Here is a 17,469-nt window from a genome sequence, read left to right as displayed (position 1 = left end):
AGGCACAAATGGGGCCCGGAGCCTTGGCGTCAGTTCCCAATCCGCGAGGAAATCACAGTTTTTGTAGCTTCTGGTGCAGAAGTTACTGCATGCTGTAGCTTACATCTTCAGCGATTACACCGAAACCAGGATGAATGTCTGGTTTTAGAGCCAACGTCCTTATTGTGTGTTTCGTACCCGATCAGAGGTTTTCAGCCAAAAGGTCAGGTATTGGTTTCAATGAGAGACGTCAGTGACGGAAGACTTAATTTATTCTCCGACGGCAGGCTGGGGCTGGCTGAGAGCTGGTGTCGCTGTGACGGGCTCTCTGCGCCGGGCAGTGCCCGGGGGACGCCCCGTGGGGGGACGCCCCGTGGGGGGACGCCCCGTCCCGGACGCGGGGCCGAGCCCGCTGGCAGCTCCGCCGCGTGCCCCGCCGTGCGCTCTGTGCCCCAGTCCTCCCCTCTCCTCCAGGCTTCGTCCTGCACGGTTTTAAGTACCCATTGAGCCATAGCTGAGGGTGGAAGCCAGGGTCTGCGGCTGAGGAGCAGACCCCAGCCTCGCCCAGCTGCCCGTGGCTCTGTCCTGCCAGGGTGGGGACCGTGGGACGCGTGCTTGCCTTGTCAAAGGCACCCCTGAACTTAGGGCTGGCTTTTCTTTGGAGGCTATATAGGTCCTAAGATTGTCTGAGAACCAACGAGCGTTTCAGATTAAGGCAGCCGCAACACGGTGCCTGCTCTTTGCTTGTACCACAATAAAAACAGGCTCAAAATTAGAAGTGGTCTAAATTTCACCCAGAGCGTTACGGAAGATAGCTCTTTAGCAGCAACACCTTCTTCATGTGCAGAAAATTAACTGAAATTTAAAAGATACTTTGCAGTGCCTTGAATGCTATGTTTTATATTGCTGTATTTCAAGGGTTTGTATAATCTTTTCTTCTTAGTAAAATCTAGGAAATGAACATAGCAGATTTGTATCTGTGGAATAAAAATCCTTACTTTTCCTGAGGATTGCTTAAGGAACATTGAGCAAAGGACTGCAACTGCCTGGCCCTGTGTGAGGATTATGCCTTTTAGCAGCTTGTTAACAGGCATCTGAATAACTGAACTTAATTCTGTTGGACGTACGAGACTCGCTTTGAAGTCTATAATATTACAAAAAGAAGCCCTATAAATTAGGCTGGCTTGGCAGAGCTACGGAGCGGGGGGTGGATGAACGATGTCAGCACTGGGAAATGGATGCTTTATCTCTGAGGCCATGGCGGGCTTCGTCGTGCTTCAGTTTATGCGAGGCCATTCGCCCCTGTCAGTGCTGCGTCTCCGCAAAGGTTAGCGAGAGGGGATTGTCTGGAGAAGACTGCAAAAACAGATGGCACAAATATTCCTTGCACATTGGCTGGCTTTACACAGCATAGGGTTAGGGAGTTGCTTGTGTGGGTTTTATGGAAACTAAATTGAGATGTTAGTGCCGATTTACTGCTGCTGCTTTAGACCGAGCTGGGTGCGGGAGCAACAGAAGTGGTGAGGAGAGATGGACGAGGGCGCACGTGGGTGCAGAGCATCCCTGGGGAGGGACGAGGGTGCACGTGGGTGCAGAGCGTCCCTGGGGAGGGACAAGGGCACACGTGGGTGCAGAGCATCCCTGGGGAGGGATGAGGGCACACGTGGGTGCAGAGCGTCCCTGGGGAGGGACGGGGGCACACGTGGGTGCAGAGGGTGCCTGGAGAGGGGCGAGGGCGCACGTGGGTGCAGAGAATCCCTGGAGAGGGGCGAGGGCACACGTGGGTGCAGAGCATCCCTGGGGAGGGACGGGGGCACACGTGGGTGCAGAGAGTCCCTGGAGAGGGACGAGGGCGCACGTGGGTGCAGAGCATCCCTGGGGAGGGACGAGGGTGCACGTGGGTGCAGAGCGTCCCTGGGGAGGGACGAGGGCACACGTGGGTGCAGAGCGTCCCTGGAGAGGGACGAGGGCGCACGTGGGTGCAGAGCATCCCTGGGGAGGGACGAGGGTGCACGTGGGTGCAGAGCGTCCCTGGAGAGGGGCGAGGGCACACGTGGGTGCAGAGCATCCCTGGAGAGGGACGAGGGCGCACGTGGGTGCAGAGCATCCCTGGGGAGGGACGAGGGTGCACGTGGGTGCAGAGCGTCCCTGGGGAGGGACGAGGGCACACGTGGGTGCAGAGCGTCCCTGGAGAGGGGCGAGGGCGCACGTGGGTGCAGAGCATCCCTGGGGAGGGACGAGGGTGCACGTGGGTGCAGAGCGTCCCTGGAGAGGGGCGAGGGCACACGTGGGTGCAGAGCATCCCTGGGGAGGGACGAGGGTGCACGTGGGTGCAGAGCATCCCTGGGGAGGGACGAGGGTGCACGTGGGTGCAGAGCGTCCCTGGGGAGGGACGAGGGCACACGTGGGTGCAGAGCGTCCCTGGAGAGGGGCGAGGGCGCACGTGGGTGCAGAGCATCCCTGGAGAGGGACGAGGGTGCACGTGGGTGCAGAGCATCCCTGGAGAGGGACGAGGGCGCACGTGGGTGCAGAGCGTCCCTGGGGAGGGACGAGGGCACACGTGGGTGCAGAGCGTCCCTGGAGAGGGACGGGGGCACACGTGGGTGCAGAGCATCCCTGGGGAGGGACGAGGGAACACGTGGGTGCAGAGCGTCCCTGGAGAGGGACGAGGGCGCACGTGGGTGCAGAGCATCCCTGGGGAGGGACGAGGGTGCACGTGGGTGCAGAGCATCCCTGGAGAGGGACGAGGGAACACGTGGGTGCAGAGCGTCCCTGGGGAGGGACGAGGGCGCACGTGGGTGCAGAGCGTCCCTGGAGAGGGACGGGGGCACACGTGGGTGCAGAGCATCCCTGGGGAGGGACGAGGGAACACGTGGGTGCAGAGCGTCCCTGGAGAGGGACGAGGGCGCACGTGGGTGCAGAGCATCCCTGGGGAGGGACGAGGGAACACGTGGGTGCAGAGCGTCCCTGGAGAGGGACGAGGGCGCACGTGGGTGCAGAGCGTCCCTGGAGAGGGACGGGGGCACACGTGGGTGCAGAGCATCCCTGGGGAGGGACGAGGGTGCACGTGGGTGCAGAGCATCCCTGGAGAGGGACGAGGGCGCACGTGGGTGCAGAGCGTCCCTGGAGAGGGACGGGGGCACACGTGGGTGCAGAGCATCCCTGGGGAGGGACGAGGGAACACGTGGGTGCAGAGCGTCCCTGGAGAGGGGCGAGGGCACACGTGGGTGCAGAGCATCCCTGGAGAGGGACGGGGGCACACGTGGGTGCAGAGAGTCCCTGGAGAGGGACGAGGGCGCACGTGGGTGCAGAGAGTCCCTGGGGAGGGACGGGGGCACACGTGGGTGCAGAGCATCCCTGGGGAGGGACGAGGGAACATGTGGGTGCAGAGCGTCCCTGGGGAGGGACGAGGGCACATGTGGGTGCAGAGCGTCCCTGGGGAGGGACGGGGGCACACGTGGGTGCAGAGCGTCCCTGGGGAGGGACGAGGGCACACGTGGGTGCAGAGCATCCCTGGGGAGGGACGGGGGCACACGTGGGTGCAGAGCATCCCTGGGGAGGGACGAGGGCGCACATGGGTGCAGAGAGTCCCTGGAGAGGGGCGAGGGCGCACGTGGGTGCAGAGAATCCCTGGAGAGGGACGAGGGCGCACGTGGGTGCAGAGCATCCCTGGGGAGGGACGAGGGCACATGTGGGTGCAGAGCGTCCCTGGGGAGGGACGAGGGCACACGTGGGTGCAGAGAGTCCCTGGGGAGGGACGAGGGTGCACGTGGGTGCAGAGCATCCCTGGGGAGGGACGAGGGTGCACGTGGGTGCAGAGCGTCCCTGGGGAGGGACGAGGGCGCACGTGGGTGCAGAGCGTCCCTGGGGAGGGACGAGGGCGCACGTGGGTGCAGAGCCTCCCTGGGGAGGGACGAGGGCACATGTGGGTGCAGAGCGTCCCTGGGGAGGGACGGGGGCACATGTGGGTGCAGAGCGTCCCTGGGGAGGGACGAGGGTGCACACGTGGGTGCAGAGCGTCCCTGGGGAGGGACAAGGGTGCACACGTGGGTGCAGAGCGTCCCTGGGGAGGGACAAGGGCACATGTGGGTGCAGAGCATCCCTGGGGAGGGACGAGGGCACATGTGGGTGCAGAGCGTCCCTGGGGAGGGACGAGGGTGCACGTGGGTGCAGAGCATCCCTGGGGAGGGACGAGGGTGCACACGTGGGTGCAGAGCGTCCCTGGGGAGGGACGAGGGCACACGTGGGTGCAGAGCGTCCCTGGGGAGGGACAAGGGCACATGTGGGTGCAGAGCGTCCCTGGGGAGGGACAAGGGCACATGTGGGTGCAGAGCGTCCCTGGGGAGGGACGAGGGCACATGTGGGTGCAGAGCGTCCCTGGGGAGGGACGAGGGCACACGTGGGTGCAGAGCATCCCTGGGGAGGGACGAGGGTGCACACGTGGGTGCAGAGCGTCCCTGGGGAGGGACGGGGGCACACGTGGGTGCAGAGCGTCCCTGGGGAGCGAGCATCTGCCCCAAGCAGGCAGCAGGCTGGCCGAGGTTGAGCCCTGGCTCGGTCTGGGCTCACCCGACCATCTGGCCCGGGCACCCTGATAGACAAGCGATGTTATTTTACCAGCTGGCTGCACGATCCTGTCAACGTGGTGTCATTCAACGGGTGACAAAAGACACCCCGATCAGGTTCCCCCAGCCCATCTGGTTGCAGGTAAAACAGCCGCTGACAAATGAGAAGGCATAATTACCCTTCAGGGCTGGATCCAGCCTCGAGCGCCTGGGCAGCTTGGTGCTAGGAGTTTGGGTAGAGGGAAGGGAGGCAATTTGCTGGTGAATGCTACAGACTTGGGTAAATGCTTAATAACACTCCTGCCCAAACATCTCCTGCATCCTGCTGACAAAGAGCAGCATTTAGCGTATGAAGAACGACTGGCTGTTAGAGGGCGAAGGTCTGTTGTGTTTTGTGCAGAGGCCGGGACTCTCAGATGACCAGGGAATCGGGGACACCCCTCTCCCGCAGGCGAGTGCCAGCCTGGGCCAAATCCCCAGCCAGGCTTCGAGGCTCGCCCAGAGACTTGGGCGAACTTGGATAAGCTGTGCAGCCAACTGTGGATCGGCGTAAATGGGACCTTGGGCTGTAAGTGAGGTGTCTGAGGGGGGTTAAATGTGAAAAAAATATTTTTCTTTAACTGCAGTCTATCTGTGAAAGTAGGTTGCAAAGGAAAAAATGTCACTGCGGAGCAGACTAGGCAGAGGAAGGGACCCTGGTGCGTAAACACTGAAGTGTATCAGGTTTTCAAACGAGCTCCGTTGGAGGCTCTTTATATGTTACCACCGCTGATGATCAATAGAGTCTGGGAATTTTTTACTCCACTCTTAACTTTCAAGTGATTTCCCTTTGAAGACATAAAATATCTTGAGAGAAACGTATTTAAAAGAAGTGCAAATTACACTCAGAACAGTGCTTCTCACCTCTTGAGATTTCTCCCTAAGGTTTAAGTTGATTTATAGTTAACAACAACAGAAAAAAGTGACGAAAATCTGTCCTTTTTCTAACTGTGCTTATTTTGGGGGAGAAAATGACCTTAAATAGTGGGTTGGGTGCCAGCTGTGTGGTCGCTTAGCTCTCCCAAGGACTGCAGAGCCCCTCTCCTGCCCCACAGCTGCCGGGAGGCTCGGGAGCCGCAGCGCTGCTGGCTCAGCCCCCGCGCCGGCCGCTGGTGCTGGCGTGCCCGGGGCTCCGGGGCTCCGCCGCCGAGGGCACCGCGCCGCTGCCGGAGCCCGCCGCTGGTGCCGCGGCTGCGTTAGCCGGGGCTCGGGCCGGGCTCCCGTGGGAGGACAGGCGCGGGTGCTCGCGCTGGAGCCGTCTCACCCATTTGCGCGGGGCAACTGGAGAGCCGGGCCCTTCGTTCTGGGTATGAGCCCAAGTGTGACATTTGGAAAAGGGGAACTGGCCTTTGGACAGCCTCTGGCTTTCCCTTGGCCTCCGCTGTCCCTTCAGCAGCGTCCCCGTTTCCAGCTGTGGAACGTGTTTTGGGTGCGCGGGGGCAGCCAGCACGAGCCCAGCCCTGTGCCCCCGCGAGTGCCTGAAGCTTTGCGCGGGGATGAATTGCAGAACGCATTTACGGCTTCTTGTGAAGTTGTTGTGAAATGAAGGTTGCAGCTTCTAAAGCAGACTATCTTGTTTTGACGGCATACCAGCAATTGGAACACTTGCTTTAAAAAAGAAAAAAATAACAACAAAAAAAAAACCCCAAAGGAAGAAGTGCACGGCTGGCTCCAGATGGCTTGTCACTGGAGGGGGTTTCAGCCTGGCACAGGGCCCAGCTCTGACCATCTTGCCCAGGGAACGGACCAGGATGCTAACTACCTGCACGCAGCAGGTCATTTCCTGGCTTTGGAAAGGTCTTGCTCGACACAGAGGAGTATTTTCCAGAGAGATCATTTATACATTGTGCTCAGTGGCCGACACAACAGACCGGGATCTTTGGAAAAGCGAGGCCACATAAATATAGCCCTAAATGCGATTCCAATTTCCTTTGCAGAACGGATTGAATAATTAATTGTGACTAATGGCGCAAGCGCGCTTTTCCCCCTGCTCGTTCGACGTTTGTACACTTACCCCTGTATCTGTGGAAGCCGCTTGTTCGTAAACACTTGCCGGCAGCAGCGGTCGTGCTTTGCCGACAGACGTTCAGCCCAGGGGCTGTTTGTGAGCTCTTCTCCCAAACCGTCCCCGGCTGCCCAGCTCCTCCCTGCGGGCAGGGGTGCCCCCGTGCCTCTGCTCAGCCGCCGCCTCCCCCAGGGCAGGGGGCTGAACCCCCCGTCGGAGCGGGCAGGGATCCCGGCAGGCGCGTCCGTGCCTGGGAAGTGGTGGTGCCTCTGCACCGAGTGCTGGGAGGCGGCGGGGCAGTGCTGGGGTGCTCGGTGCCCCCCGGGGTAAGGGGTGCCTGGGCGGGACGCGGGGCAGTGCCGGGAGCTGCTGCGGGACCCGGGACGTGCGGTGAGGAGGGAGCAAGGCGGCTCCTGCGGGAGCGGGCAGCCTTCAGCGGCAGCCACTCCTCCTCGTGGGCTTTGCTTAGAGTAGAAGGTCTAAGCTCAGTTACACAGCTGGGCAGAGGTGCGCTGGCTTTAATTCCTACAAGAATAACCATAGTGAAGGTTGGCGACAATATTCTCATGAAATCGGGATTTCCTTGTAAAAATTAAGATGCAGTGATGAGTAACTGCAAAGGATGGCCCCTACTTGTACCACTGCAGCCGTGAGAGCCTCTTGCTGGTACTGAAATACTGCATGGTGACGTTCATCACTTCTTAAAATTTGCAGTCGCCTGTTAGCTGACACCTAGGATCTCGTGAGGGAGTGTCACCTTTGCACCAGGGTGTTTCGTTGCGCGGGTCCTCAGAGAGGGCTCCAGGCCACAGCTCCGAGTTTTTAGGCAGCGTTGGTTTCTGGGATGTGTTTTTCACCATTATCTGCGAAGCGTCCTGGACGTTTTATGATGGCCTTTTTCCATCTGGCGGTGTTCGAGAGCTCAAAACCCACCCCTAGGGAAGGAGCAGACCATAGATGTGTTATTTAGGTGTTCTGCTCTTTTTTCCTTTTACACAAACCCTGCAGCAAGAATTCCTGTCTTCAGCGCTGGCCATGAGGTGGCTCTTGCCTTCAGGCCTCTCTTGTCCGCAGCTGGTGGTAGGTTACTGCCGGAGGTACGAGGCCGGTCGCTCCGCAGACGGGCAGCCCAGGACGGCCAGGCGCCTGCTGGAGCAGACACCCAGGCTGCAGAGGGGTGCAGCCGGGGCTCCCCACCCCTCCGGCCCATCTCCCACCTCTGTCTTGGCCTCAGCACGAGGTGGGGAGTCAGGGGGGTCTCCTCCAAGGGCTCGAGAACAGCAGAACAAAGGTAGAGGGGCAGGAGGTGTCCAGGGCTGGTGTGCGATCCTTCTTGGGGACCGGCACGAGTCCCCTGGTTTGTTTGCTTTTCCCACCTGCAGAGAGGGACCCCCCCATCTCCCCCCATCCCATCTCCCCCCATCCCATCCCATCCCATCCCACCCCACCCCATCCCATCCCATCCCATCCCATCCCCCCCGGCGGCTTTGGGGTCTCTTGTGGAAGCGTGGCAGGAGGAAGCACCGGTGGCTGGTGGCAGCGAAAGCACCAGATTCGTACGACTCCCTCAGCCAGGGAACAGGAACAGAGGCTGAAGGAAGGCAGGCTGGCGGGTGTGAAGGATGAGCCTCTCGGCCACGGGGAACACAAAGCAACACGACGAGCTCCCAGTGTGCGAATGGAAGTGGAGGCACTGGGGGCTCGGGAGCACCTGGGGGTCGGTGGCATCCCCAGGCTGAGCAGGGCTGGGACCAGGCAGGAGCGAGTCTGGGGGAGAGAAGGAAGGGATACCCCTTGGAAACCATGGCCTTGGCATAACAACCTGGATTCCTCTCTCTCTTTCTCCGTGACTGTGCTTGGTGGGCTTATACGCCTCTTTTTTTGTCTGTGTTTTTGTCTCCACCCAGGGCAGTGACGGTGACTCAGTGGATAAGAACAAATGCTGCACACTATGTAACATGTCCTTTACCTCAGCAGTGGTGGCCGAATCGCATTACCAAGGGAAAATCCATGCCAAAAGGTTAAAACTGTTGCTAGGTGAACAACCAGCATTAAAGGCCACAGGTAGGTCGGGAGGCAGCGAGCCGGAGCAGGAGGGTCCGGCGCGGGGCGGAGCGGGCTCGCTGTGCTCAGGAGGCGCAGCCACGGTGCCGGCTCGGTGCCTGCGCGGCAGAAAATGGATGGCTGAGCGATGAAGGCCGGCAGAAGCAGCTATTCATTTGTGTTGCTGTCGTAACAGCCCTTAAAAATTGCTGATGCTCATTATAGTCTGCTTTGTTCACATACATCAGTGGTTTATCAGCCAGGGCTGGCCTTGGTACAAGAGCCCTATCTCTGGCTCCACGCTTCTGAAATGTTGTGTTCGGTGGAAAACAATCTCTCCTCTGGGCACGCACAGCCAAGCCTCGCTTTAATTATCAGAAGTTATTCGACAGCTCAGCTAATACGTTTAATAAACCTTTCATGTAGCTGTATGGAACAGAAATATCATTTGCTTTTACCTTAGAGCGAAATCTAGTCTTTAAAAACTGTTGGATCGATTGCCTTTTGATTTTTGCCCAGATGTGTATTCCTGCTTTCCTCCATGGCGATTCTGATAACGCAAGCCTATTAACTTCCACATTTAAAAAGTCAAATGTTGGAACTGGATAATTTAACCACCTTATTGTTTGCTTAACCATAAAGTCCCTGCAAACCACTAATATACTGTGAAACAAAACCTAGGCTGTGCTCGTCGGGCCAGAGGATGCTCCAACAAGCTCCTCTTCATGCGAACAGGCGGAGTGGGCTGCGGCCCTGCAGACAGACGTCTGTCAGTGCTGCCACCCGTGGCGCCTCTGTCACAGCAGAGCATCAGTTTAGCGTTTTACCCCCTGCTGACACGGTGTGCATAAGTCCCAGATGTGATTATCCGGGGGGAGGGGGCTGGCTCTCTGCGTGTGTTTTTGTTGCTTTTTTAACTTTACAGAGCGTAGGTGCTGATGCGTAGGATATCGCTTGTCCTTTACCAGGGTTGGCCTGGGAAACGTTACCGCCTTTGCCTGAGGGCACGTGGGGAATCACTTTAGGTGGTGTTTCAGCTAAGGAGCGTGCTCTCTGCAGGCTGGTTAAGCGAAGGTACAGCCATGTTCGTGAGTCGCTGAGCTGCGTCTGGAAACTGCCCGGTGCTTTGGGTACCGGGTGTGAACCCCGTGGGAGCAGCCGCAGGTGGCCGGGGGTGCCGGCAGCTCCTGACCGTCCCCGCAGCGAGCCCGCAGCACAGATCTAACAGGAATTAACGTGGTAATTTGCAGCTGACTCACTTCAAGGCTCCTCAGGCTCTCCTCTGCAGCTGGCAAATAATTACAAGGGCACGGAGAGGAGTAGTGCTCTCACGGTCTTTAATTGTCCGGCGCTTGCACTCGTGCTCAGAACCCCATCCCTTGTGTCAGCCTTCCAGCGACTCATCCTCCAGCACCAAAGGACCTGCCGCAAACCCTAGTATTTCTGGTCACGTCCAGGTGAGTTTCTGAGGGTCACGGGGGTGCTGGATTTCAGGGAATGGTGCATGGACCGATTCTCACGTAAGTCGACAACTCGGATTCCCCCGCCAGCGGGGCAAGAGTCGCTGGTTCCACCCCGCGGGTCCGCTGCCGTTCGGCAGCTCGGGGGCTGCCCGCGGAGCTGGAGCCACGCCGAGGCGGACGGACAAACTGCGGGCGGCGGTTCTCAGCCGAGGGCAGGAGGGACTGATCTCGGCGCAGCGGCTGCCGCCGATCGCGGACTCTGGCGACCCAGCGTTTCTGTGGATGACATCGGAGATGTGCGTGGGCTGGCAATAGGTAGATGAGAACCACTTGTACCCTCTCCTTTGCTGGAGACCCCTCTGAAGCGGTGCCGAGGCGGCCTCACTGCGGGGTCTGCGCTAGCCCCAGCAGCCGTGCCATGCTGCTCGTGGATACGGAGGCTGTAGGGCCCGGTCGAGGAAGGGCTTTCCAAGATCTGCAACTTTGCACTGTGTTTTTGTCTAATTTTCAGTCATCTGGATCGGCCTCACGGAGGCTCTAGGTGAGCTGCACCGTGTCCTCCGAGAGTTATGGGCTCTTCAGCTGTGCTAATCACTAGGAAAGAGTAACTCAAGGTCTCATCACCTCTTCCAAACACTTGTTCTGATGAAGCTGAGCTGCAGGAATACATTAATAAGCACCTCTTTGCTCTCCAGTAGTTCTCAGAAACGTGCCCTTTGGACACAGCTTTTTTCTGGGCTTCCTACAGAGCTGCCCAGCATTTTCCCACTGGATTTTTCTCCCAGTCCTTCGTGGCTGGTGCTGGAGACTAAAAGCTCCCTCGGGCAGAGCTTCAGAGGCTCGTGAGTGCCGCGAGCCGCCCGCACAGAGCCCGCAGCGTGCTGGGTGCTCTGGGGAGGAGCGCCCCGTCCCGGGGGCTCCACGTGAGTCTGTGACCGCGGCGTGGCCCGGCTGCGGTGCGGCCGGTGCCTGTGCAGGATTTGAGTGGTGGCTCTGCTGTTTTTGGTGGGAATTCGTCACTGAGATTAAGCCGTTTTCCTTCCCCGGCGCCGTGGAAGGGCGCTCCGGAGGCTCTTGGACGTTGTCCTTAAAGCCCCGATTGCCAGAAGGCCTGTGAACGTTGCAGCATCCGCTTCGAGACCCCCGTGACGGAGGCGGGGAGTGCTGGTGGTGGAGCTCTCCTGCTGTGGTTCCCGTACCTACCCGGCTGGTGGTGCGCTCAGTCCGAGCCCCCCCGACAGCGCCGCAGCCGCGGGACGGGCTGTGCCCGTGGTGGGGCGCCTCACGGTTTGTTTTCCCTTTGATTTTCTTAGAGAAGATAAATATCGGCTAATACAGGATTAACCTGCTCAGAAGTAAGCTGCTACCCTGCAGCAGTGAAGAGGCATCGATAATCACCGATGGGTGCTGCTGAGGGATCCGACCCCTTCTGATCCGGGGACGCGGGGGCTGAGCCTGAGGCCGAGGAGCGGGTGCTGGCGGTTCGGGGGCACGAGCCTACGCTTGCAGTGTGGTTGGTTAGCGGCTTTAAAAGAGCCCGGGCTGCTGCTCTGATCATAACACGGTAATCCTTCAGGTGGTTAAATGGGTTGAATGTTTTATTTGGTGTTTCCCTAAGCTCCTAAGAGTAAAGTATTTTTTACCTTCCACGTGTGATCAAAAAAAAGTGAGAAAAACTCTACACAAATATTTGAACTCTCACAATCTTTTAATTAAAAAAGAAAGCTTAAAATGTTTTCAGAGTTCCCCAAGTGCTCTTATTATGCCTGAGATTAAACATATACAGTTAATCTGAAAAGGTAGTTTAGTGCCAATAGGCAAGTAAAAATAGGCAGTAACCTCCAGATTGCAATGTCTGATTTTCAGCCTTGCACGAAAATTTATTCTCCTGCCCTAAATTGTTGTGAAACTCTGTGTTGACCATTTGCTTAATTAGTGGGCCCGTGTGTAAAGGGAGGAAAGAATTGGTGAAATTCTTTGCACAACTGTCTTGGCAGGGGTCATTTCGTTCACACAGACATACAGTTGCCTCTGCGGAGCATAGCATCTCTTTAAATTGCACAGTAACAGAATTTAGGGGACAAAATGAAGACTAATGAATGCAGTTGAAACTGCAGGGGAAATTTAGGAAGAATTCTCGAGCTGTTTCAGGAGCAGTGTTTTCCAGTTTAAAAAAAAATACTTTGAAAAATATGTAATGCTCTCAGCGAAGGCAAAAATTTGAAATATGTCTGCAACTGGAACTCTGCTCCTGGAGGCATCGGCTCTGGAACACGCTGTGCTGCGAGGCCGCTGCGGGGCCTGGAGCCGCTGCCAGCGGCCAGACGTGCCCTGGGGGCCCCACCTCTGCAGAGCAGCTCCCCTCCAAATACAGCGCCCACCCGCTTCACCCTGGGCTCGCGCCTCTTCCAGCGGGAAGTGGCAGAGGGAAGGATTTCTGCGGATTCCTCCTGTGCTGCTGGCATCCAGCGTGTGCCTGAGTGCTGAGCATTCTCCCCTGCCGGCAGTGTAGTGCCAGGGCACTGCTTTACCTTCCGGAGAGCAGCTCAGGGGCTTCCCCGTGGGTTTCGTGCCGCAAGGTGAAACGTGTGTCTCTGCCGAAATGGTAAGGAACAGGCTTCCCTCTCATCGCCACGGAGGCTACATCAGTCCTAAACCCCGAGCAACCCGTGCTCTGCGTAGTACATAAAGCAGCGCGAGACATAAAAGCGCATCCTTCCCTGTGCCCTGACAGCTCTGGTCCCTCCCCGTTCCCACCAGAGACTCCAGATGCGCTTTCTGGTCGCCTTAAGGCGCGGCACCCGTCACCCGCCTTGGGAGGGCGCGGGGCTCTGTTGCGGGTGCACATGGACGCGCTGGCGCCCGCGCTCTGCCTCCGGACAGGCCGCTGCTTGGTATCTGGGCTTTTCTGTCTCACCACAGAAAGTTACTTCTCTTCTCCGTGCCCTTACGGAGTTACACCTTCCCTTTCAATTTGATCATCTTAATGAATTACACATCTCTCATTTCTCTGCCGGTGCTCCCGGGAGAGGGAGGACGTGCCTCAACAGTTGGGTTTTTCACAATAGGCAAGCGACGTTTCATCACAACAGTGAAATATTTGTGATCTTTTCTGTCGCTCCTGCTGTACAAGGTTGGAGCCCTCGGAGGCTTTATGTCACCCCTATTGCTGATGAATTTCTCTAGTCGTTGCCAACATCTGTCAGCTTGCATCCAGTCATCGCTATGAGTTATAAAACAAAGGCTTGTGGGGGGAAGTAGCTGCTGCCTTCACCGATCAAAGCGCAGGTACCTGCAGGCATCGTTTCAGGAAGGTGGCGATAAGCCCTCCGGCACCGGCAGAGCCGCGCAGCCGCCGGGAGCCGCGGCTTCGGGAGGTGCTGGGGCCGGCGTGCGGCTCCCGCCAGGGCAGGTGCCGGCACCGGCGCCCCTGCGTTGGGGGTGAGGAATAAGGGCGTGATTTTGCCAGCAGGAAAAGTTACCTTGGCTTTCTCACCTCCTTGTTCTCTAGCTCCTAGCGTGGGCTTGCGGTTCAGGCGTGCTGAAGGGGACGGAGTAAATGCCTTTCAGGTGTGGGTGCGAGGATCCGTCCCGCAGCAGCTGGGTCTGCCTTAGTCCCACATTTGTCATCTGAAGAGAACTGAATTCCCCCAGTGCCCCGTTGTCGTGGCTCAGTTACTTTCCCGTCCTCATGCTCGGTCCCTGGAGAGTGGCGATGATAAAAAATTGGGTGCCATTTAAATACAGCTATGAATAAAAAGCTTTGCATGCGAGAAATAAGTCAAACATTAGTTCATTGCCAGAGTGTTAAAGTGTTTCTAACTTTGTATTTTGCTTCTTGCAGCAAAGTAAGACTTTCTCACTTCCCTCCCACAGCAAAAGGGAACGTAAGGCAGACTGTCATGAGCTATTTAGCATTTTGAAATACTTGAAATAGTCGAACTAGCAGCTTTTATGTTTGTGTTTTAGATGGAGAAACATTTTTAACGTTTGACGTTTTGTGAGTGTTTATTATTAATTTTCGTGTCACTGCTCAGGGAATGATGATATTTTCTGTTCTGTAGCAGTTATGTAGCGCGTATCGAAATGATAAAGCCACATTTGCGGAGAAGTCAACTTTCATCTGTTTCTCTTCAGGAGGACTTGGAAGACATGGGATGTTTTCATTAATTGTCGCGCTGGGTTCAGCACGCCTCAGGACTAGTGGTGGTTGTAAACGGAACCTGAGGAACGCGGCTTTACAAGAAAATATTCTGTGCTGTGTGTGCTAAGAGGAAATCCCAGCCACGTGGGAGCAGCCGTGCAACGTGGGCAGAGGGTCCGGCGCTGGGTCTGTGCGGGGTCTCTGCCGTGGGGGCCGCAGCCCACGGGGCCGGGGGGAGCCAGGCGTTGCGGAGGGCTCGGGGCAGGGCCGGCGTGGGCACGGGGGGCTCTGGTGCAACCCCCCGAAGCAGGAGTGCCGTCCCCGCTGACAGCCTCCCTCCTGCTCTGCCTGTGGATGAGCACAAGCCACCCCTCGCACGAGGGGCTCGGACGTGCAGCCGCGGGCCGCCGGCCAGGCTGATGGCGGAGCAGCAGAGGATGCCTCAGTCATATTTCTTTAGTGAGCAGGAGATATAACTCCTGCAGACACCACCAGCTCTGTGAACTTCAGCCTCCCTGGTTCCCCTGTGGCGGCAGCTAACATATAAACAAGGAGAAAGCCGACCAAAATATCTGAGATTTAACTTTATAGCCTGGGGCCTGGAGAGCAGCAAGTCAAATATATCGCAGAGCTCCTGGACTGACTTAATAGCTGATTATTTATGCTGGTCTGGATGCCCGAACATCCCTGCAGCCCCGTGCCCTGGAGCTGCGCGGGCTGGTCCCCGCAGCATCCCCGGGGGTCTGCACGGCCCCCGCGCCGGGCAGCCCTTGGCACCGACTCTTTCCTGCAGGGTAGTCACAAAAATGCACGAGGAATGGGCACGCTTGGTTTTCATGAGTCAAGGATATGCAAAGCCTGCTTAATCTTAGCTTGGACAGGCAATATTGTAATTTCCTAATTTTCTTCTTAATCACTGTGTGTTGGCCCTGGCTCTGCTCTTTGGTGTAGCTGCACTTTTGTTTATGTCGTGGGCACTCAGAGGGGCTGGGGGTGCGTGTTGTGCTGGAACCGTAGGTGTTAGAGAAAAGATGACGGTTTTAGGAGCAAAATACAGCCTTAGGAGCAGAACACAGGTCCTTCGTGAGCCCTGCCGGCCGCCCGGCAGCTCTGCCGGGAGCAGCTGCTCAGGAGGCAGCACAGCAGCCGCCGGCCTTGGCTGCCGCGGCAGAGCCCAGACGTGCCCGAGCGCGGCCCCTGGCCCCGGTGCCCTGCGAGGGGCCAAGGAAACAGGATTTCTTCGTTGGCGCTGGTTTCTAACTAGGCTGGTTAAGGGGACGGTGGGCAGAGAGGAGGCACTGGGGGGGCGAGATGAATCCAAACGAGCGGGCGGGCGGTTCGCGAGGGCGGAACGAGGACGGGAGAGCTCTAGCGCAGGAGCCGGTTGCGCGGTCGCGTTATTAACTAGTCCCCGGCGGAGCTGGCTGGGCTCGTGCTGTGCCGGGCGCCGGCGGCGGCAGCAGGGGCGAGGGGGCCCTGCCCGGGCTTCCCCGAGGCAGCCTGGCGGGGAGGGCGGCGGTGCCGCATCCAGCCGGCCGGGCCCTGGCACGCGGACGCCTTGGCAGTTGTCGTGAAAAACAATAGAAGCTTATAAACCCCTGGAAATTGATAAGGTTGTAAGTAACGTTATACGTAAGATACAATTTCCCTGAGGAAAGTTAATAGGCGCCCCTTCCCGAGCAGGTCAGCGGAAGATTTATAACAATATTAACTTTCTTGAGCCGTGGCGTCAATCGCAGTGGGCTTCAGTCGTAATTACACGTCTAAATATATCCCTGTTCTGCTCGCTGCTGCCGCTCCCGGTACCAGGCACCGAGGCGGGCTCGTCACGTGCCAGCCCCTGCTCTCGTCTGGGCTCAGCCGGAACAGCACAGAGCCCTTTGATCAAAGGAGAGCGATCGAGCTCCCCTTCACCTCCCTGAAATTTGCCTATTCTTGTGTCATGGAGTGGTTTAATTATTGAGATGGCAGGCATTTCATCTGGAAAAGAAAAGGAAAACCACATAAAAGGGAATTTTTGAATGAGGTGTGATAATTAAGTGTTAGTCATTGTGTATTTTTGTATCCCAAAGTTGTCTGAACTTTATTTTACTTTAAACTGCTTTTTCTTGGCTTTGTGGCTTACATTGTACGAAGAAGGAAAACTGTGGCAAAGAAGGTGCAGCTCCATAATGTAAAGACTAATCACCCCATTTTCTTTGAAATTATTTGGGGATCACGTTTGTGTTCCCAGACGGTGAATCTTGGTGAATCTGAAGGGAAAGGGGATTAAATTAAGGCCGTGGGTTGCTGGTACCTGTCAATTCACAATGTGAAGAAACTGGAATGAGGGGACAGACTATGGAATATTGTTTTGTCGGTGACAATTTACAGTTACTACAGCTTTCCCTATTCTTTCCAAGACCAAATAAACTGAAAAATAAGAATCCTGAGATAATGATAAATCTGTCTCTATCTTGAGAAGTAGATGGCTTTGCGTCTGTTTATTCTCCACTGGCAGTTTTTCCTGGAAGTAGCGATTTAAACAGGATAAGTTTAGCACGTATAATCACAACAGGGATAAGACGTGTAACTGCAATGAGACCATCCTCCTTTCCCAGCTAGTGAAATGCAGATAGTTGAGGAACAGTCCTGTGCTGCCCTTTCGTGCTGCTTTTTTGATGAGAAATGGTAGATTTCCGAGCAGTACCATCCAAAATATCCGGTGGGACCCTGTAACTGCTGCTAATTATTCCCCGCGTCTAATGTGGGATCTGCCTCGGGGTCCGGGGTTACTCAGACGGCAGCGCTCGCCCGGGAGAGCTCACGCCCGAACGTTTCCTTTTACAGAAACCGCCCTGAGCTCCCTAAAGCAGCCGCACACGGCGAGTGCCCCGGTGGTACCGTCACCGCACCAGCGGAGAGACTCGGACAGATACTGCCAGCTCTGCGCAGCCTGGTTCAACAACCCCATGATGGCACAGCAGCACTACGATGGCAAAAAGCACAAGAAGAACGCGGCCAGGGCCGACCTCCTGGAGCAGCTGGGGAAGACCCTGGACCTGGGAGAGCTGAGAGGTGAGAGCACCGGCATGCGGGGAGCAGGGACCTGCTCCCCGCGGGGACCCAGCGCCCACAGCGGCTCTGCCCTCGCCTGCTGCGGTCACTGTTCCCTGGTCAAGTGGTGCAGAGGAGACCGTGGTGCTCTTACTGCTGTGTGAGGTTCCTGCTACCCTAAAAACCAAAATCCCC

The 17,469-nt window shown here is 57.3% G+C and overlaps 1 protein-coding gene across 2 annotated transcripts in view; it reads left to right on the top strand.

Moving 5' to 3' along the window:
• Positions 1 to 17,469, top strand: part of ZMAT4 (zinc finger matrin-type 4) — a 74,613-nt gene that overhangs the window by 39,173 nt on the left and 17,971 nt on the right. For both annotated transcript variants that reach the window (XM_064472682.1, XM_064472681.1), the window contains 2 exons: positions 8,496 to 8,652; positions 17,068 to 17,295. In XM_064472682.1, coding sequence (XP_064328752.1) covers positions 8,496 to 8,652; positions 17,068 to 17,295 — 385 coding nt within the window. The remainder of the gene's footprint in view (positions 1 to 8,495; positions 8,653 to 17,067; positions 17,296 to 17,469) is intronic.

The sequence above is a fragment of the Phalacrocorax carbo genome, chromosome 24, assembly GCF_963921805.1.
Source record: "Phalacrocorax carbo chromosome 24, bPhaCar2.1, whole genome shotgun sequence".
Taxonomy (NCBI): Eukaryota; Metazoa; Chordata; class Aves; order Suliformes; family Phalacrocoracidae; genus Phalacrocorax; species Phalacrocorax carbo.
The sequence above is the reverse complement of the archived record's forward strand: the minus strand, read 5'-3'. Positions and strand labels throughout refer to the sequence as shown.